Below are 23,397 nucleotides of genomic sequence, written 5' to 3' on the forward strand. Positions count from 1 at the left end.
GTAATAATTTAAATAAATACATTTAGTGAAAATCTGCTGAATATGTAGACAATATTATATATATATATATTTATATATATATATATATATATATATATATATATATATATATATATATATATATATATATATATATATATATATATATATATATATAAAAGTATTGCCATTTCTGTTGTTTGGTAACACTTGGATGTACTGTATGTTTACTGGTTTTTTTTTTTAGCTTCATGCTCATCAAACACTTGTCTCAGAACTAGATGCACAGATATGTTCACTTCCAACCTAGTAATAGGAACAGGGCTGGTGTTAGACTATTTTTCACCCAAGGCAAGACCATCTACCTGCACCCCCCCCCACAAAAAATAAAAAAATAAAACTTAATTTTATTTAAAAATAGTAGAAAATATTAAAACAGCCTGTAGCTTGGGTGACACGACATGGTCCCGCTTTATATCACCTGCTCTCTGTAATGTTTCTCTGGACGCTGGACTTTGTCCCATGGCAGTGTGCTGGGGTCTGGCAGTGTGCCGCACTGGGATCACAGAAACCTTGGTCTCTGTATGTTTTGAGTGCGGAGCCCTCACATTGGCTCTCACATCCTAGGCCTGTTGTGGGGAGTGCCGGGCCTTCCTCTTTGAGGTGCTCCCAGTTGGGGAGGCTCCGTGTAACTACCTGGTACCCTGCCAAGACACAATGCACTATGGACCATTGCTGCTAAGGTCACCACTGTGGCCAAGTCATCTGCAGAGCAACACCAGGTCTCTCCAGACCTGGTGGAGAAGGAGGAAGATAGTACTCACCAGGGCTCCCCCTGGACTATGGGGTTGAGCTGTTCCCCAGTGCCAGCGGGGTCAAGCTCTGTCGAGAGGCTGCATCAGAGGTACCATCCATGGAGGCGATTGAGGCACCACCACCTACAGCAGCACACCCAGCAGGGGAAATTGGTTCTCTAGGATCATCGGTGGTATACCCGCCGAGGAACCAATACAGTCGGTGGTGGTGTGTGGGCATTCAGCCCATTTGAGGAGCTCTACGAGTGGCATGGGGCTTTGTGGGACACCCCTAAAGGTACTGCAGTGTTGGCGGAGTTGGAAGAATCTGTGACTCAGCTCGCTCCACCTGTAACATCTTCACCAGTCCCCACCGCTATTTTGCCTGAGAGGAAGCGCTAGCACAATGTCCCCATACCATGGAAGACCTAGCACCCTCCTTACCATCGAGTCAATGGAGGAGGAAGGGGGAAGACCAGCAGTGCCACAGAGACCCCCCCCAACGCCCACCATCCTACCTGCTCCCAGGACAGGGATGCCACCTCATGCAGTTGTTGTGGCTCCAGTGGTGGATGATCAGGGACGTGAGGGGACTTTATGGACTTGAGTTCCCCTATGTCATATAAGCTTTGTTTCATATCTTAGAGGCACAGTGGCACAAGACTGCTGTCTGTGGCATTTTACAGGTACCTAAACATCATCAGGTGCTTGCGGAAGGGACAGCCACCTGTACAGAGTATATCAGGAGTGCAACTATGGGCATTATATTTACATGCACAAGGTGGTGTTGGCCAGTCCCAATTCTGAGGACATCCATTATTATGTAGTTAGGCAGGTCTGCGGTACAGAGGAGTGGAGAGAGTACCTGGACCCCAAATACTACATCTAGTTTGCCATTCAAAATTATTTGATTCTGTTGTTTGTTTTAACAGCATGCACTTTCATTACTGCGTATTTTGTATGTGATTTGCTCCTATTGAGGTATGGCCTCAATAGGAACAAATCACATACACAATGATCAAGTACAAGTCACAGAGGTGTGCACAACAGCAGCGAGCAGCAGGATGCAGCCTTATGGTGGACTGTGTGGGGAAGCCAGCAGAGTGTTAGACAGGCCAGGAAGAGTAGTGAAACCAGGGGCCGTGTCTGTTAAAATAACGCCAATATCTTTGCAGTGATTTTTTTAAACTTTTTTCAGCTTTTTTCAACATTTTTGCAATAGCGTTTTTTAGCGTTTTTGAGCGTTTTTAAGCGTTTTTCCGCTTTAGCGTTTTTTAGCGGTTTTTTTTTCCAAATTTTTTTATTTTTTTCAATGGATCAAAAACGTTAAAAAACGTTGGTGAATGATGTTTTTGAGCGTTTTTGAGCGTTTATCAGCATTAGAGCGTTTTTACAGCTGAAAAACGTCTCTCAGAACCCACTGGTCCTGGGTTTTTTTTACAGCTTAAAAACGCCTATGCCATTTGCAGCTCAAAAACGCCTAGGTGGGCATGAGCCATAGACTAACATAGACAGGCCTTTTTAAGCTGCAAAAAAACCTCAAAAAAGCAGCTGTAAAAACGTCCGTGTGCATGAGGCCTTAAGCTCTGCAGGATAATCAACAAAAGAAAAATAGAAATGATGATGACTTCATAACTAATTTCTGGGATGTTTGGGGGGTCTCATACTGAACAATAAAATCATGCTACAACTTTTTAAAAATATTTGCAGATACACAGGTGCTCGAAAGACATCCAACATGGCTATTATAGAGGTGAAGATGTTGTCTGGCTATATTCCTGTGAAGAGCTCACTAAGAGAGGTATGTCATTGCCATTTCCCTTTGTGTTTGGATTTTATGGGGTTTTATTATATTTAGGGGCAAGAAAATTCAATACAATAAATACTGAAAAGATTGTCATATACCATTAGGCAATTTCGGTCTGATTTCAACATCTGGGTGTTGATAGTTTTACAGGGTATAGACAGTGAAAACAGATACTGTAGCTTTGCTGAATGAGGTCTTGCAGTATTCTGAAATCCTTTTGCTAATTATCTATAATTCAGCCTATTCCAAGTTCTAAGAGACCTTGGCACCAACTTAAAAAAAATAAGCAAAACCACAGAGAACTCAAGTATTTGAAATGCTTTTTGCAGCATTTTCCTATCATGAGTGATTTTTTTGTTATTCCGTTGCTACATGCCTTTAAGCTTGTGCGAAAATATTACTTCCTCTGTCAGTTCCCTCTTCTAGAAGTATATAATTATTTGCTATGCTCTTCTAACTACTCCTTTCACCTCCTTGCATTGACCTTTTATGTGTCTGCTGGGGAAGAAGTAAAGAGGAACCCTATAGTGAAGTCTTTCTTAAGCTTTTTTTTCTCAGAAGAACTCTTGAAATTATTTTCAGGTCTTGGGGAAAACCTGCTAAAATCAATGAATTGACAGTCATTGGCCAATGGGAAGAATGCCCCCTTACAGGGGTAATCAGAATACCACACTTACAGGCAACCAAAATATCATTGGGGCCATGCAGCTGGCTCTACCAAGTGATTTTCTTTCTCAACATCTATGCAGGCACTATTAAATGGAAGGTTTCTCCGCTAGGCCAGATATAGATCTGGGGGGGGCAGGGCACTTGAGGTTTGGGGAGCCCCTTATACATAGAGTTGGTTTACATTTGCAATGACAGTCACACATTTTTAAAATGCACAACACGAATGTCATTCTGAGGTCTTGTGTGAAAACACATGCAGTCATAGCACTCTATGTGTGGTTCGCTTGAGCTGCCAAATTTATTTGCATGCTATATTATTTTATTAATATTTATTTTGTATTATTTTATATAATTTTTATATTGTTTTATATAATTTTTGTATAAAGAGAGGCCTCTTCTGACAGTGGATGCCAGGGCAGTGATCCCTTTCCCCCCCTTATAAATCTGACACTACTCTCAGTAACAGCTTGAGGAATTATTGGTTGAACTAGATGGACTTGTGTCTGTTTTCAACCAGACTAACTATGACCCCCATAGTAACCTCTGGAGGAACCATAGGGTTCCATAGATCCTTAGTTGAGTGACAGTTCTGAGTCTGCTGGGCCTGCTGACATCACTTTCAATATGATGGTACCCTAGAAGCAGGCCCAAGGCTTTTGGGTGGCTACAAAAAAGAGAATATTCAGGTAAAAAACATGTATAAAAAAACATGAAATGACCATAAAAATTTACTGTAAGATTGTTGGTGAAATGAATGTTCTGGTGACAGAATCTCTATAACTGGCTTCTACCCAGACTGGTTCTTCTGTGTGTGGGGTAATATAATAATTTAATACACTGAATATGCACAATATAAAATGAAATATACGAAATAACCCTAGGGCCATCCTAAAAGACATTTAGGAAACACAATTCTGGCTTTTAAAGTCAGAATTTTGAGAAGTCACAAAAAGTCACAAATTATGTATAATAATATATGTAATAATTAATATTAAAATTCTGAGTTTCAACATCAGAATTCTGACACTAAAAGTCACATTTATCAGTTTTAAAGTTAGAAGTTTGAAATTAAAAGTCAGATCTTTGTTTCATAAATTTATTTTAGAATGGCCCAGCCTAGTAGTGGCAATGGTTACCATAGACATTTCATAATCATCAGACTTTTCTGATTTTAGAAGGATCAGCTGATAATTATGCGGTGTCTTTGGGTACCTTAAAGAAAACGTAAACTTCCTCTACTGACTTTTACCTATAAGTAAGCCGTCACCTATAGGTGACGTCATCGCGGCTCCAGCCAGTCATAGAGCCGGAGCCGCGAACCCGGAAGCAAGACGGGTGAAGATGGAAGCGGCTGCAGCGCTTCAAGGTAAGTTTCAAATAAATGTGCTAGTATGCGATGCATACTAGCACATTATGACTTTACCTTGCAGGGAAAAAAACACATTGTACTGTGGAGTCCTAATACCTTCTAATATATACAGTATTTTCTCTTCACAGATGGAGAAAAAACATGGGATCCAAAGAAGTGAGGTCAACAATGACTTGGTGACATTTTATCTGAATGAGGTTTGGGTTTACTGTATTTTGATTTTTTGTGTCTATATGCATTAACACGTTAAAGTATAACTAAAGGCAAAACAGGTGTAGAAACAAACACTATAAGATACAGAAGTAGTTCAGAGGTACCACCCACAAATAGCAGCACTGAATAATATGCTAACGATATTTCAAATGTAATGTACAAAATCTATTAACATACATACCATAAAATTGGATGCTACACAGTTTAATATGTAAACAGATGTAAAAATGTGCATGCCAACACCTCTGTGATGGCCAACTCTTCTATCTATCTATCTATCTATCTATCTATCTATCTATCTATCTATCTATCTATCTATCTATCTATCTATCTATCTATCTATCTAGTGAGTACACCCCTCACATTTTTGTAAATATTTGATTCTATCTTTTCATGTGACAACACTGAAGAAATGACACTTTGCTACAATGTAAAGTAGTGAGTGTACAGCTTGTATAAAAGTGTAAATTTGCTGTCCCCTCAAAATAACTCAACACACAGCCATTAATGTCTAAACCGCTGGCAACAAAAGTGAGTACAACCCTAAGTGAAAATGTCCAAATTAGGCCCAAAGTGTCAATATTTTGTGTTGCCACCATTATTTTTTATTATTTTCTTGGGCATGGAGTTCACCAGAGCTTCACAGGTTGCCACTGGAGTCCTCTTCCACTCCTCCATGACGACATCACGGAGCTGGTGGATGTTAGAGACCTTGCGCTCCTCCACCTTCAATTTGAGGATGCCCCACAGATGCTCAATAGGGTTTAGGTCTGGAGACATGCTTGGCCTGTCCATCACCTTTATCCTCAGCTTCTTTAGCAAGGAAGTGGTCGTCTTCGAGGTGTGTTTTTGTTATCATGTTGGAATACTGCCCTGCAGCCCAGTCTCTGAAGGGAGGGGATTACACTTGGCTTCAGTATGTCACAGTACATGTTGGCATTCATGGTTCCCTCAATGAAATGTAGCTCCCCAGTGCCGGCAGCACTTATGCAGACCCAGACCATGACATTCCCACTGTTCTTGACTGTAGGCAAGACACACTTGTCTTTGTACTCCTCACTTGGTTGCTGCCACACATGCTTGATACCATCTGAATCAAATAAGTTTATCTTGGTCTCATCAGACCACAGGACATAGTTCCAGTAATCCATGTCCTTAGTCTGCTTGTCTTCAGCAAACTGTTTGCAGGCTTTCATCTTTAGAAGAGGTTTCCTTCTGGGACGACAGCCATGCAGACCAATTTGATGCAGTGTGCGGTGTATGGTCTGAGCACTGACAGGCTGACCCCCCGCCCCTTCAACCTCTGCAGCAATGCTGGCAGCACTCATACGTCTATTTCTCAACCTCTGGGAAATATGACTCTATATAAGACAACCTCTGGATATGACTCTGAGCATGTGCACTCAACTTCTTTGATCGACCATGGCAAGGCCTGTTCTGAGTTGACCCTGCCCTGTTAAAACACTGTATGGTCTTGGCCATTGTGCTGCAGCTCAGTTTCAGGGTCTTGGCAATCTTCTTATAGCCTAGGCCATCTTTATTTAGAGCAACAATTCTTGCCAATGCCATGATGAACTTACAGTGACCAGTATGAGAGAGTGAGAGCGATAATACCAAATTTAACACACCTGCTCCCCATTCACTCCTGAGACCTTGTAACATTAATGAGTAACAAGACACCGGGGAGGGAAAATGGCTAATTGGGCCCAATTTGGACATTTTCACTTAGGGGTATACTCACTTTTGTTGCCACCGGGTTACACCCTCATGATTTTAAAACTTTTTGGACTTTTTTTTTTTCTTGTGGATTTTTAGTTTACAGCACAGTCAATTAGATTGTATCACTTATTTTTCTCAATACATGGTCACACATGCTGAGATTTTTTAAAGGAACAGCGCACCATTTGTTTTTTGTTTAGTGTTTATATTCCTGTCGAGGATTTGGGTTGCATCAATTTATTATCAGACCAGCACAGAAATACATTTTTGGTTTATTTGAAGTCCTCCAACACTCCTATTTGTTGTGGAAGGGACAGAAACAGTGACTCAATTTTCAGCAAATGTTATTAGAAGTTATTTTGTCATCTATTGTTTGGATATATTCAGCCCTAATTTGTGTCTTTTTGTCTCCTCAGATAAGTCATGATCCTGTACATATCAACATCCTGATAGAACAGGACATCGAGGTTACAGGCCTGAAGCCTGCTACTGTGAGAGTGCTTGATTATTATGAGACAGGTGAGATGTGAAATTAGCATTAGACTCTGTCATTAACTGAAATATTTCCAGTTTTAGATTTTCATACAAACAGTTGTACAAAAAAGTCTAGTCAGCACACTCGATAATGCCTACAAAGACTTCAAAATTGTATGTGATTTTAACATTCAGCTTTGGAATGAACATCGTTTCCCATTCAAAAACCACATACTGTACATTGTTAGAAATGTGTTCATTTAAGGCAAAATTCCCATCTTGCTACTTCAAATTTTTCTTGTCACTAGGACCAAACAACCCATTGTTTTCACCTCATTAATGATTAGAAAACTGAACCAACATTCTAAAAACAAAGCTTTTGTAATGAAATGCCACTAGTGTAGGACCAGCTTAAGCCTGTCATATATCTGGACACTTCAAACTGAAAATACAATAAATGGCTTGATGTTAGTGTGAGGTAAAAGTATAGGGATGAGACCCCAAAATTCAAAAAGCAGAGGTGCCCATAGCTTAGAAAGAAACTGCCAAGTGTGTTCCTCACACCGGGTAGGTATTTATTGGTCACAAAACAGGTAAAACGCACCATCAAGGTGTTGTTTGGCTCTTTACTTCATCAGGAAAAGGTGTAAAGCAAACAGTGTAGAATAAAATAATATAATTCAGTTCCGCAATCGAATAAATTAAAATAAGTAGTTTACAAAAGAATACAGTAAAACCTTGGATTGCGAGCATAATTCGTTCCGGAAACATGCTTGTAATTCAAAGCACTTGTATATCAAAGCAAATTTCCCCATAAGAAATAATGGAAACTCAGATGATTCGTTCCACAACCATTTATTCTTGGGTCTTTCAGTTTATAGTCTATATAAAAAGATTATAGCAATGTGATAGGTTGTGTAACCATAAAATGTCCATTCACAAATGGAAGCCTCCATATAGGGGATTAGAAGCAAAATTCAGAAGGAGCTACAGAGTATAAAAGAGAAGAGAGGCGCCTCCTGGTGTAGCAATATGGTTACATTTAAGGTAACCGCACCACCGGCTCTCACCACTGTCACTCTGCAATCGTGACCGGGAAGACTACCCTGCAATAGAGTGATCTGAAAGCGAGGCTTGAAGCGCTCTTTGAGTGCAGCGTGGAAGGGAAGACATCGATGACGGTATGGAGGACGGTCTATGTGGACAGCATTACCCCGGATGTCTGCATAATTAGATGTTTCTGTTTTAATCATCAACCATGCAAGTTTTTAATTGTTGTACCTTCATTGAATGTAACCATATTGCTATGGCGCCTCTCGTCTCTTTTATACTCAGTTGTGACATGACGCTATTTGTATATCAAGACATCGCTTGTATATCAAGTCAAAATTTATCAAAAAATGTTGCTTGTCTTGCAAACGCTCTCAAACCAAGTTACTCTCAAACCAAGGTTTTACTGTATAGTTAAACTAGTCAAAGTGGATTTTTTCTGTTTACAGATAGGTATAGGTTAGACCACTCCAATGATGATTAAAAATAGCGTTTGAAACAAGAGATGTGTAGATATGATCATATAACAATACATATACGATAAATAGATGTGATTGTATCATAACACATAAAACTATATACTGTAAATCATTAACATTATGTATCCAATAAATAAGTATGTAAAAAAATAATAGTAATCTTACAACAGGAAATGCAACTATATATATAGTGGAAATATTACCAATGTAGTAGTAAAATAAAATAAAATAATGTAAATTAGTTGGTTGGATATAAAATCATTTGGGTCCAGGAGGAATCATGGTCATGATATTCAATTATATTAAATTGCCCCCAATGGGTGATTTAAATGGTTAATTTAATATAGGGAGCCAAGTACCAGTATGTCGCTCAGCCTGCAGCTGCCGCCGGCTTGCAGTAAATGGTCTGTGGGCTGGTGGCAAGTGGTTAATTAAATGTGACATCTTTGGAAAATATTAGGCTGTGGCCCTTTATTGGAGTAAAAGCATATAAGTAAAATTCATAAAATATGCTTTTAAGGAGTTTAAAGGCAGAAGGCTTTTTTATCTTAATGCATTCTATGCATTACAATAAAAAACCTTCTGTGTGTAGCAACCTCCCCAGCACCCCCCTAAATATTTCCCTGAGCCCCTTCTCTTTCCAGTGATGTCCACAAGTGTCTTTGCCATCCGGGACTCTCCTTTTGATTGGCTGAGACACAGCAGCAGCGCAATCGACTCCCGCGGCTGTCAGTCAAAGTCAGTTAGCCAATCAGAAGAGAGAGTGGGTGGGACCGGGCGGGGCTCCATGTTTTAATGGATACATAGAGCTGTGACTCGGCTCGGGTGCTCCTATAACAAGCTGCTTGCTGAGGGGCCACTCGACAGGAGGGAGGGGCCAGGAGCTCCAGCCAGGGACCCAAGAAGAGGAGGATCGGGGCTGCTCTGAGCAAAACCAACTGCACAGAGGAGTTACGTATACCATGTTTGTTATTTAAACAAAAACAAAAAAAACAAGACTTTACAATCACTTTATAATCATAAACAAACCAAGATTTTTTATTTTTAATAAATATCAAACACCAAAGCTTAGTCACCAATAGGGATGAGCCAAACACCCCCCCTATTCGGTTCGCACCAGAACAGGCAAAAAATTTGTTCGAACACGCGGACACCGTTAAAATCTATGGGACACGAACATGAATAATCAAAAGTGCTCATTTTAAAGGCTTATATGCAAGTTATTGTCATAAAAAGTGTTTGGGGACTTGGGTCCTGCCCCAGGGGACATGGATCAATGCAAAAAAAAGTTTTAAAAACGGCCGTTTTTTCAGGAGCAGTGATTTTAATAATGCTTAAAGTGAAACAAAAAAAGTGTAATATTCCTTTAAATTTCTTACCTGGGGGTGTCTATAGTATGCTTGTAAAGGGGCGCATGTTTCCCGTGTTTAGAACAGTCTGACAGCAAAATGACATTTCAAAGGAAAATTTAAAACTACTCGCGGCTATTAATGAATTGCCGGTCCGACAATACACATAGAAGTTCATTGATAAAAACGGCATGGGAATTCCCCACAGGGGAACCCCGAACCAAAATAAAAAAAAAAAAAAAAGACGTGGGGGTCCCCCTAAATTCCATACCAGGCCCTTCAGGTTTGGTATGGATATTAAGGGGAACCCCGGCCAAATTTTTTTTAAAAAATGGCGTGGGATCCCCCAAAAATCCATACCAGACCCTTATCCGAGCACGCAACCTGGCACCCCTACCATTTCACAAAAAAACTGTCAAAAATGTTAAAAATGATAAGAGACAGTTTTTGACAATTCCTTTATTTAAATGCTTCTTCTTTCTTCTATCTTCTTTCTCCTATCTTCTATCTTCTATCTTACTTCGGTTTCTTCCTCCATCTTCTTCTTCTTATGGTTCTTCTGGTTCTTCCTCTGGTGTTCTCGTCTGGCATCTTCCTCCGCGGCGCCTCTTTCCCTTCTCCTCGGGCCGCTCCGCATACATGATGGCATGATGGGAGGCTCCCGCTGTGTGACGCTTCTCCTCTTCTGGCGGTTCTTAAATAATGGGGTGGGGCCACCGGTGACCCCGCCCCCCTCTGACGCACGGGACTTGACGGGGACTTCCCTGTGACATTCCCCATGACATCAGAAGGGGGCGGGGTGACCCTGCCCCCCTCTGACGTCACGGGGAATGCCACAGGGAAGGCCCCGCCCCCCGTTATTTAAGAACCGTCAGAAGAGGAGAAGCATCACACAGCGGGAGCCTTCCATCATGCCATCATGTATGCGGAGCGGCCCGAGGAGAAGAAGGGAAGGAGATGCCGTGGAGGAAGATGCCGGACGAGAACACTGGAGGAAGAACCAGAAGAACCAGAAGAAGAAGAAGATGGAGGAAGAAACCGAAGAAAGATAGAAGATAGAACATAGAAGATAGAACATAGAAGATAGAAGAAAGAAGATAGAAGAAAGAAGAAACATTTAAATAAAGGAATTGTCAAAAACTGTCTCTTGTCATTTTTAACATTTTTGACAGTTTTTTTGTGAAATGGTAGGGGTATTTTTGTACCCCCTTACCATTTCACACAGGGGGGCGGGCCGGGATCTGGGGGAAAGATGAGCCACTTTACAGGCAGACTAAGGGGACCCCCCTCCCCGGCACAATATTTAACCTCTTGCTTACTGGGCACTTAAACCTCCTTCCTGCCCAGACCAATTTTCAGCTTTCAGTGCTGTCACACTTTGAATGACAATTGCGCAGTCATGCTACACTGTACCCCTACCCATTCACATGTTGGGGTGGCGGGATCTGGGGGCCGCCTTGTTAAAGGGGTGTAGCGGTACCCCCATGGAGGCTGCTAATTGACTCTATACCCCACTGGCTACCCCGACTCTGGAGATCCTCTCTTACCTCTGACACCTCGGGTTCCATGCTGTAATAGAATGTTATCAATAAAGACTGCACACAAAATCACTGAACCACTTAGAAAATTTACTAGAGTGAATATTAAACCCAAGAACAATGCAATTAAACATAAACAATAAGTGTCAGTTGATAACAATCAGTGTAACTATGTAAATAGCAGATTCAATAATTACTGCAAGGGGGGTATATGCAGACAGCTACACAGTGAGACAAATGTTCCATATTCTCCAAAAGTTATATTAAACACCTTCTCACTAAGACCTCAATTCACACACCAAACCGCATTATGATACTTCTCACAAGCAATAATACAATGTATATATGTACAATGTGTATGTATATATATATATATATATATATATATATATATATATATATATATATACATATACAGGTCCATAAATATTGGGACATCAACACAATTCTAATCATTTTGGCTCTATACGCCACCACAATGGATTTTAAATGAAACAAACAAGATGTGCTTTAACTGCAGACTTTCAGCTTTAATTTGAGGGTATTTACATCCAAATTAGGTGAATGGTGTAGGAATTACAACAATTTGTTATGTGCCTCCCACTTTTTAAGGGACCAAAAGTAATGGGACAATTGGCTGCTCAGGTGTTCCATGGCCAAGTGTGTGTTATTCCCTCATTATCCCATTTACAAGGAGCAGATAAAAGGTCCAGAGTTCATTTCAAGTGTGCTATTTGCATTTGGAATCCATTGCTGTCAACTCTCAATATGAGATCCAAAGAGCTGTCACTATCTGTGAAGCAAGCCATCATTAGGCTGAAAAAACAAAACAAACCCATCAGAGAGATAGCAAAACATTAGGTGTGGCCAAATCAACTGTTTGGAACATCCTTAAAAAGAAAGAACGTACCGGTGAGCTCAGCAACACCAAAAGACCCAGAAGACCATGGAAAACAACTGTGGTGGATGACCAAAGAATTCTTTCCCTGGTGAAGAAAACACCCTTCACAACAATTGGCCAGAACAAGAACACTCTCCAGGAGGTAGGTGTATGTGTATCAAAGTCAACAATCAAGAGAAGACTTCACCAGAGTTAATACAGAGGGTTCACCACAAGATATAAACCATTGGTGAGCCTCAAAAACAGGAAGGCCAGATTAGAGTTTGCCAAACATCATCCAAAAAAGCCTTCACAGTTCTGGAACAACATCCTATGGACAGATGAGACCAAGATCAACTTGTACCAGAGTGATGAGAAGAGAAGAGTATGGAGAAGGAAAGGAACTGCTCTTGATCCAAAGCATACCACTTCATCAGTGAAGCATGGTGGTGGTAGTGTCATGGTGTGGGCATGTATGGCTGCCAATGGAACTGGTTCTCTTGTAGTTATTGATGATATGACTGCTGACAAAAGCAGCAGGATGAATTCTGAAGTGTTTTGGGCAATATTATCTGCTCATATTCAGCAAAATGCTTCAGAACTCATTGGACGGCACTTCACAGTGCAGATGGACAATGACCCGTAGCATACTGCGAAAGCAACCAAAGAGTTTTTTTAAGGGAAAGAAGTGGAATGTTATGCAATGGCCAAGTCAATCACATGACCTGAATCTGATTGAGCATGCATTTTACTTGCTGAAGACAAAACTGAAGGGAAAATGCCCCAACAACAACCAGGAACTGAAGACAGTTGCAGTAGAGGCCTTGCAGAGCATCACGAGGGATGAAACCCAGCGTCTGGTGATGTCTATTCATTCCAGACTTCAGGCTGTATTTGACTGCAAAGGATTTGCAACCAAGTATTAAAAAGTGAAAGTTTGATGGATGATTGTTAATCTGTCCCATTACTTTTGGTCCCTTAAAAAGTGGGAGGCACATATACAAACGGTTGTAATTCCTACACCATTCACCTAATTTGGATGTAAATACCCTCAAATTAAAGCTGAAAGTCTGCAGTTAAAGCACATCTTGTTTGTTTCATTTCAAATCCATTGTGGTGGAGTATAGAGTCAAGAAGATTAGAATTGTGTCAATGTCCCAATATTTATGGACCTGACTGTATATATATATATATATATATATATATATATATATATATATATATATATATATATATATATATATATATATATATATATATATATGCTTTGCAGAAGATGATAAAAGTTTCTTGTCTTCAATTATTCTTCAGCTAGCCTGTTATTTAAACTGCAGTATTTGTCATCCAAGGGGAAACAGAGGAAACAAGCTGTAGAATAATTGGTGCGTTGATAACTGTTTTAAATGAAGAAAAAGAACTTTTGTAACACTTTCTTCTTGTTTGTGAGTGCAATGCAGTGCTGACTCTACAGTGCAGGGCACAATAAACCCCAGAGTTCCGCTGTATGTGGCCTGGGCATAAGTAGAATCACTTCTATGGAACTACAATTCTCACCAGCAGTCTGTAAATAACTCACTTAGCAACAATGCACTTTTCTGAACTGGGCAAGTGCCCTTCTCACCACATTAGACCCAGAACTGTAAGACTCCGTCCAAACTCCGTTCCTGATGTCTCAGTTTGATCCAAAGATAGCACCGTCATGCTGCACCGCTCCTCCAGATTGCTGATGGCTGAAATGCAGGAAACCTCCAAAGACCCAGTTTACTCAGGTCCATCCACTCACTAGGTCAGCCGACTGTACTCTGGAACACCTCAGAGGCCGATCAATTCCACTCCACGCCGTACAGGCCGCAGTCTACCGGTCACACACAGACCTCACTGCCAGCAGGTATTGAATGACATTCCAAGAGACCGAAAGATGGCCACGCTGTCCTTTTTATTCCGGCTCCCAGCATGCAGCGCAATAACTTAGCCTTGTGGGTCTGTGACTTGGCATTGTGGGTTTAGTAGTTCCCAAACTAAGTTAACACATGAGTCACTTCCTCATTAAACTACATCTCCCACAATGCTTTGTAGCGCTGCTTCACAGAAACTACACAAAGTCTTAATAGCACTAAACGGACACTAGAGGGAGCCAAACTCATTTGCAACCATACCAACTGTATTGCCTTATATTAGCAAAGCATGGCTATAGGGGGCTTCCAGATTATGATAAGCCCCCCGCCTGCAGACCCCCACAACCACAGGGCAAGGGTTGCGGGCATGAGGCCCTTGTCCCCATCAACATGGGGACAAGGTGCTTTGGGGGGGACATCAAAGCACCTTCCCCATGTTGAGGGCAAGCGGCCTGGTATGGTTCAGGAGGGGGGGGGTGCTCGTTTGCCCCCCTTTCCTGGCCTGCCATGCCTGCTTGCTCAGATAAGGGTCTGGTATGGATTTTGGTGGGGGACTCCCATGTCATTTTTTTTTTAATGTTGGTGCGGGGTTTACTTAAAATCCATACCAGACCTGAAGGGCCTGGTATGGATTTGGGGGGGGGGGGGCACGCCATATTTTTTTTTACATTTTGGTGTGAGGTTCCCCTTAACCACTTCAATAAACTGTGTTATATATACTAAACTGCCTGCACTGACTGTATACAGAGTCTACACTGAATATCTAGTCTACACTAAATGCAAAGTATACATATATATATATATATACACACACACACACACACACACACACACACACACACACACACACACACACACACACAGTTGTGCTCATAAGTTTACATACCCAGCAGAATTTATGATTTCTTGGCCATTTTTCAGAGAATATGAATAACACAAAAACTTTTCTTTCATGCATGATAAGTGTTTGGCTGAAGCCATTTATATTTTGACTTCAGCCAAACACTAACCATGAATGAAAGAAAAGTTTTGTGTTATCATTCATATTCTCTGAAAAATGGCCAAGAAATCATAAAGTCTGGCAGGGTATATAAACTTATGAGCACAACTGTATATATACTATATATAAAAAATACACTGCCACTAACTAACTAACTAACTAACCTGCCTGCCTAATCTAGCTCAATCTATCTCCGTCCACAGTCACACACTATACACGGCCGCTATGTAAGCAGCCTCTGGCTGCCTTTGGCCAATTATGGCTCTCGCAGCAGAGCGCGCTATGATTGGCCACAGCATGCAGGTCAGGTGCATGCTTTGGCCAATCATCAGACATCAATGCACACGCTCAAATTTGACCCATAATATTTGCTGTTCGGCGAATGGGCGAACACCCGATGTTCGAGCTCATCCCTACTCACCATGTATAAATACATAAGTGGTCCATATTGTGAACTTGATGTTGAGTTATTCACTTTGAGGTCATTACATAGGACAAGAGGGCACTCTTTACATCTAGAGGAAAAAAGAGATTTAGTCTTTACATGTGGAAAGGATTTTTCACAGTAAGAGCTGTGAAAATGTGGAATAGGCTCCCTCAAAAACCAGCAGATAGTTTTAAAAATAGAGTTGGATGCATTCCTAAATGCACAAAATATAACTGAATACTAACATTTTTAGATAATAAAACCAGGGGTGGTTAATCCAGGGAATATCCGTTTGCCTTCTTGGGAATCGGAAAGTAATTTTTTTTACCCTGCAGAAGCGAATTGGATCATGGCTTTATTGGAATTTTTTTGTCTTCCTCTGGATCAACTGTGGGTATAGCGTTATGTATATGGAGGTTTGCTATTTGTTTCTTTCTTTCTGTAGGTTGAACTAGATGGACTTATGTCTTTTCTTTCAACCTGACTAACAATGTAACTGTATGTAACTTTGCATTATAAAAGTATCTATCTATATTTCAGTTTACCAGTCCTTGGATGAGGTGGCTGCATTTGTTTTATTTTTTCAGCCTTCATTGTACTATATCTATGGAGAAGCAACGTTGTCGCCCTAAGACAGGAAGTGAGATAGGATTATGCCGTGTACGTTACGATGGACTTTCGACTGACTTTCTAAGGAACGGACTTGCCTACACACGATCACACCAAAGTCTGACGGATTTGAACGTGATGACGTACGACCGGACTAAAATAAGGAAGTTCATAGCCAGTTGCCTATAGCTGCCCTAGCGTCGGTTTTCGTCCGTCGGACTAGCATACAGACGAACGGATTTTTCGACCGGACTCGAATCCGTTGGAAAGATTTGAATCATGTTTTAAATCTAAAGTCCATCTGATTTTCGAGCGAAAAAGTCAGCTGAAGGTCCGATGAAGCCCACACACGGTCGGATTGTCTGACGGATTTGTTCCATCGGACCAGTCCGGTCGAAAAGTCCACCTGTGTGTACATGGCATTACAGAACATTCCTGCCTATATTTGAAAAATAGGGGAAGGTGTTTTGTAGATTTTAGTGTAGAATTGTTAGCTCACTGCAGTTAGAAGTTTGCTGGTTTTCTGGCAGGATCAATTGGTATTTTTGTTGTTAACGACACATAAAAAAGGCTTTAAATGGTATATTTCACAAGCCAAGAGGAAACAATTGAGAGAAGTTCATTGTTATGCCACGTACACACGGTTGGACTTTTCGACCGGACTGGTCCAACAGACTTTCTAGCGGACTTCCGACTGACTTTTTAACAAACAGACTTGCCTACACACGATCACACCAAAGTCTGACGGATTCGTACGTGATGACGTACACCGGACTAAAATAAGGAAGTTGATAGCCAGTAGCCAATAGCTGCCCTAGCTTCGTTTTTTGTCCGTCAGACTAGCATACAGACGAGTGGATTTCTGGGACCGGCGAAGTTATGACATAAAGATTTGAAGCATGTTCCAAATCTAGAGTCCGTCAGATTTGCGACTGGAAAAGTCCGCTGAAGGTCCGGTGAAGCCCACACACGATCGGATTGTTCGCCGGATTTGGTCCGTCGGCGTCCATCGGACAAGTCTGGTCGAAAAGTCTGACTGTGTGTACGCTGCATTGGAGTTTAGATAAACTTTACATTAGCTAATAAAAGACATGACGTAAAGACCAAACAATCTGTTTCATTTCATGGCTTACATAGTACAACACTCAGCTGCTACATTTACCATTTCAGTTATTATACATTTGATTGAAAACACTTACTCACAGTGTCCTACCTGTTGCTGTTTTTTAGCTGATGAAGCCTTTGCAGAATACAACTCTCCCTGCAGCTCTGGTAAGTGCATTTATTCTGTTTCCAGTTTTTCATATTCCGACCAGCACAGCAGGGCCATCTTAAGAGCATTATAGGCCCCGGGCAATACAGTGCACTGGGGCCCTGTCTACACAATCACACACAAGAATAATAAATGCAAATAAATGCAAATTATCAATAAGGCTATATTTATTGGTACTTCCAACAAAATCAGTGTTTAAACATTAACACAACGTTTGGACAATATAACTTTTGATGGGCACAGTGGTAGCGTTTGATGGGCGCACTGGCAGCGTTTGATGGGCACACTGGCAGCGTTTGGGCACAGTGGCGGCTTTTGATGGGCACAGTGGCAGCATTTGATGGGCACAGTGGCAGCTTTGATGGGCACAGTGGCAGCTTTGATGGGCACAGTGGCTGTGTTTGATGGGCACAGTGGCTGTGTTTGATGGGCACAGTGGCTGTTTGATGGGCACAGTGGCTGTGTTTGATGGGCACAGTGGCTGTGTTTGATGGGCACAGTGGCAGCTTTTGAGGGGCACAGACAGTGGCTGTGTTTGATGCACAGCTTGAACTAACTTAAGTAGACAGTGTTAGACTTACTTGAGGCCGCCGGCCTGGTGCAGTACAGTGTGTCACTCACAGCAGCAAGGCAGCGCCAGCTATCAATCAGGACCATCTTTCCACTCTGCTCCCTCTCCACGCTGTCTGAAAAACATGGCAGAGGTTGGCGGAGCTTGTTCACTAGCCGCTAGGGGCAGCCACGGCACGCTATGAATGCTGGGGAGGCCGCTTCCTCTGACTGACGTCACTGGTTGCTAGCTAGACACCGGGCAGCACGGAGATTCCAGCAAGTGAGCAACCAGTGCAGTTAGTCAACTTAAGCAGCAGATTGCAGTGCTGAGGATCAGCCCTAGATGGGGCCCTCCAGGCAAGTGGGGCCCCCGGGCAACTGCCCAGCGTGCCCAGTGGAAAAAACTGCCCTGCAGCACAGAGCCTCATGTACTTGGATTACTGCAGAAGAGAGCTCAGTCATTCAGCTTCCATTCAGCTTACATTCAGAGTAAGGCCTCATGCAAAAATGAGCTGCAAGGCCACTACCAACGCCAGGAAAAAGGCGCTTTAGCTTTTAGCAGCGTTTCTCTGCCTCTATTCAAAATCATTGGTTCCTTATGAAAGCCGTCTTAACTGGTCCGACTTTCAGCACAATGATTTAAATAGAAGTCACATCCAAGTCGGATAATGATGATCTGACTTGTGGGGCGACTTGTGTTCTGAGGATCTTGAGGGGGAACCCTGCGCCATAATGAAAAAAAAAAAAGGCATGGTTCCCCCAAGATCCATTCCAGGCCCTTCGAGTCTGGCATGGATCTTGAAAGGGAACCTCATACCAAATTGAAAAAAAACAATTTGGCTTGCCCTCCCCAAGACCATACCAGACATTTTGGTCTGGTATGAATTTTGAGGGGAACCCCCATGCCAAAAAAGAGAAAAAAATGGCGTGGAGTCCCCCCCAAAATCCATACCAGATCCTTACCCAAGTATGCAGCCCGGCAGGTCAGGAAAGGGTGGAGGGGTAAGCGAGCGCCCCTCCCTTCTGGACCATACAAGGCCACGCACACTCAACGTAGGGGGGTGCTTTGGGGGGTGAGGCTCTGTGCCCCCACCCCAAAGCACTGTGTCCCCATATTGATGGGGACAAGGGACTCCTTCTCACAACCCTGGATGGTGATTGTGAGGGGTCTGCGGCAAGGGGCTTATCAGAATCTGGAAGTCCCCTTTAAGAAGATAGATAGGACGAACAGTTAAGGCTCAGATCAGCCATGACACCACAAACTACAACCACGATATGTGAGCCCATCATTACAAGGTGAACAACACACGGGATATATCTACACTAATACTTAGTTAAAGCAACAAAAAAGTTTTAATGCGTACAATGCCTTTAAAGCATTTCAGATTAGTCCCCACTGGCCTAGCCATAGAAATTTCTCCCGTACTGCTGGGACATACTGCCAATTCGTTTTCAACTACTGCAACAAAAATGTGGTACATACCCAACCCCTTCAACACTTTTTATCTCCAATCGTAAAACACCACCCCCCACTGTATTGTGCCACCACATAGAGGCTTTGGTACTGATCATTCTTATGGAGCTACTGATCTGTACAACTCAAGTATGTCTGCTGACTGTTTCTCCTCCTTGTGTCAGGAGACATTAACCACTTGAAGACCAGTCGCCGCAGTTATACTGTGGCAGGTTGGCTCTCCTGAGCGAATCGCTGTCATAATATGTCGAACGCTTTAAGACCACAAGGAGGCTTGCGTGCACGTGTGTACACCCGTGGCTCGACGCTGGACGCGATGGGTGTGGCCAGCGGCCGCGATGCCTGCTGGCTACCTGCAATCGCTCCTGAGAGAGACAGAATGGGGATCTATCTATGTAAACAGACAGATCCCTGTTCTGTAAGGGGAAGATAGACAGATCATCTGTTCCTAGCGATTAGGAGCGGCGATCTCTCTCCTCCTCCAGTCACTACACTGCCCCCACAGTTAGAAACACCTCCCTAGGGAACACTTAACCCCTTGATCGCCCCCTAGTGTTAACCCCTTCCCTGCCAGTGACATTTATACAGTAATAATTGGCTATTTATAGCTCTGATCGCTGTCAATGGTGCCAAAAAGTGTCAAAAGTGTCCGATCTGTCCGCCGCAATTTTGCAGTCCCGCTAAAAACCGTTGATCACCGCTATTACTAGTAAATAAAAAATTTGTATAATAAAAATGCCATAAATCTATCACCTATTTTGTAGACGCTCTAATTTTTGCGCAACCAATCAATATACGCTTATTGCGATTTTTTTTTTTTATCAAAAATATGTAGAATACATATATCGGCCTAATCTGATGAAGAAATTAGTTTTTTTACAATTTTTTTTTGGATATTTATTATAGCAAAAAGTAAAAAATATTTTTTTTTTTTTTCAAAATCTTTTGTTTATAGGCAAAAAAAAAAAAATCGCAGAGGTGATCAAATAACACAAAAAGAAAGCTCTATTTGTGGGGAAAAAAAGACATAAATCTTGTTTGGATACAACGTCGCACGACCGCGCAATTGTCAGTTAAAGCAACACAGTGCCGTATCGCAAAAAAATGGCCTGGTCATTAAGGGGGCAAATCCTTCCGGTCCTTAAGTGGTTAATGTATAATCATAAAAGTGCACATATTAAAGCAGAACAAAAGCAACCGATGGACAATATTCTTGCACATTATGGCAGAATTGCCATATAGTTTAGCCGCAAGCAATTCAAGGTCCATGCTTCTCTTCATGACTTCATCCTTCATAGCATACTAGTGTTACCTCATCCCAGCCCCCAGATCCATTCTCACCATCTTACAGATAGTAGGAGTGGCCCAAGACTGTACACTGCACTGCGCATGTGACACAAGCAACTGTGCACAAAAAAAAAAAAAATCAGTCCATAATACACACTATGATTGATTAATACTTATTTGTGTTTTCATGATTTTTGGCACAATTATATACAATGTTGTAGACACCCCGTTTCCTTTTCTGGCCTCTATGTGCTGGTGATGCTGTGATGTGGCCGGGGACAGGGCCTTTTTGAGGCGTTATAACCATATAGTGTATGTCTGACTTATAATAACTATTAATAAGTGCATGTTTGGCAATGTTTTAAGGCATAACTGTGTTGCCCTCTTACATTATTTTTCTTTCCAGATACTAAAGGAAATGTAAGATAAAGCAGGAAAAACAAATTGAACTGAAATGCTCCAGAAGGCGACAAGCCTGAAGTAATGCCGTATACATTATGTTGAGGTTGTGTCCTGCAAAAATAAAATTTATGATACCAAGTGTCATATTATTTCTGTTGCATTTATTTCATAATTATTACAGACAAGTCAATAGTTAATTTTCTACCATACCTGTCCAGTGTTTTCTCAGACATGGTCTACTGTCTGTTGATGCAGAACGTATCATTGACATCAGTGACCTCAGCACAGTTCTCCACATCAAAGTTCTTTGAGTGGTGGGCACCTTACTGATGCCCCCTAGAGGGCAGGCCCAAAACACCCTGCACTCCCTGGGATATGGACCGGCAATGGATCATATTTTGTAGACACTGTTGTTTTAAAAAAATACCAAATAATGATAAGAATATTTACATCAAGTTAATTTCTTTTACATGTAGAGTACATGCAAAAATCTTTGAAAAGATTATACATCCCCCTTAACCTCTTTGGATGCCAGAGCATTTTTTTTTTCATATTCTTCACATCTTTACATATTTTAGGCTGAAAGATTACTTAAAACCCCCAAAACATTATAAATTCTCTGAAAGCAGAGACCTTAAAATGGTGGCAGTTGTTTTATTAACCACTTCAGCCCCGAGCCTCGTTTTGAGATTTGGTGTTTACAAGTTAAAAACATTTTCTAACACCCCTCACTCATCTCCATACCTAACAGGGAGAAGGACACGATAGCCTCCGATGGCGGAGGGCACTCTCCCTCCACCGATAAAAGTGATCTTGCAGCGAATCCGCCGCAGAGACCACTTTTATCTGAAAGCAGACCGCCCGCTGAAGAAGAGGATACTGGGGTCATGGTAGCTAGCTGCTGCCATAACAACGATACCCCTCTTCAAAGTACTGACGTATAACGATGGCGGGCGGTCCATAAGTGGTTAATCCCACAAGATAAATTTGCTACCGTTTATCAAATCTATATTTTCAGTAAAAAAATACACTCAAATGAAACATTTTTTGAGCATGTAGAAGTAACTGGGTGTCTTTACAGTCTCCTGAATCACTCTTAGGCTGCATTTACACCTGAGCGTATCATTTTTAGGCGGAAAGTCACAAGTTTTTACCACGATTTTGCTGCTTTTTTTACCGCGATTTTGCTGTGTTTTTGTACAGGTCAAAAGGTCACCAATGTAAAAAGCAGATAAACGCCTGTAATCTGCCCAAAAAGAAGCTCATGTACTTTTTTGAGCTTCAGGCGATTTGCTTCAGGCGACAGAACGCTCAGATGTGAACAGGAACCATTTAAATGAATGGGATTTTGCTTGTTGGGAGTTTTGGAACTTTTGAGATGAGCGTTTTACGAGCTGAAAACGCTCAGGTGTGAATGCAGCCTTACTAAAAAGCTGGCAGCTGGGAGCTATAGCAGTGGGGTGTGTGTCTACATGGTGCTTGTTTACATGTCAACACTGCTGGCAATGTAATAACCTTAGTGGCAGGGAAAGGAGCTTAACTAAATGTGCAGTATTTTGGAAAACTACACATGATAAAATATACCTGAAAGGGTCTACAACCCCCTTTTCATCTGTTTATTTAATACTCCGGCGTTCTCAGTGACTCAAAACTATATAAAACAAAAACAAAAAAATATCCATCCACCACTTCTAAATGGACTACCACGGGGGATCCAATATTAACACCAGATTTTTTCAAATCAAAATATAATTGATTCGCAGCCATTAAGTCAAAACAGCTCTTTATTACATACACAAGTAAAGATCAGCATACCAAGGTACTAATCAACCCCTCTAAAACATAATCCACCATGCCGTATCTGGGACCCTGCGATATCATTATACAATTTAAACATAGAAAACGATGTCATCATATAACAAGGAAGAAAAAATCTGATCTCAGCAGGACCAAATTTACTTTAAACATGTATATGAAAAAGGAGTAAAAAAAAAAAAAAATCACTGATACGGATATAAGACATATGCTGGTCAGCTCTCACTCCCAGTTGAAATAATCAATACACAGAATATCCTTCTATTGGTGAAAGATAGAGTTGTTCTTTAGCTCATCAACACAAATGTGGATGTAACTCTCCTCCTCCTGTATGGACAGACAT

The 23,397-nt window shown here is 41.5% G+C and overlaps 1 protein-coding gene across 1 annotated transcript in view; it reads left to right on the top strand.

The window, feature by feature from the left end:
- Positions 1 to 21,388, top strand: part of LOC141105652 (alpha-2-macroglobulin-like protein 1) — a 229,058-nt gene extending 207,670 nt beyond the window's left edge. Inside the window, exons 32-36 of the mRNA XM_073595628.1 lie at positions 2,484 to 2,574; positions 4,747 to 4,815; positions 6,967 to 7,069; positions 17,482 to 17,523; positions 21,244 to 21,388. Coding sequence (XP_073451729.1) covers positions 2,484 to 2,574; positions 4,747 to 4,815; positions 6,967 to 7,069; positions 17,482 to 17,523; positions 21,244 to 21,266 — 328 coding nt within the window. The 3' untranslated portion in view covers positions 21,267 to 21,388. The remainder of the gene's footprint in view (positions 1 to 2,483; positions 2,575 to 4,746; positions 4,816 to 6,966; positions 7,070 to 17,481; positions 17,524 to 21,243) is intronic.
- The last annotated feature ends 2,009 nt before the right edge of the window (positions 21,389 to 23,397 follow it).

Source organism: Aquarana catesbeiana, linkage group LG08, assembly GCF_042186555.1.
Source record: "Aquarana catesbeiana isolate 2022-GZ linkage group LG08, ASM4218655v1, whole genome shotgun sequence".
Lineage (NCBI taxonomy): Eukaryota > Metazoa > Chordata > Amphibia > Anura > Ranidae > Aquarana > Aquarana catesbeiana.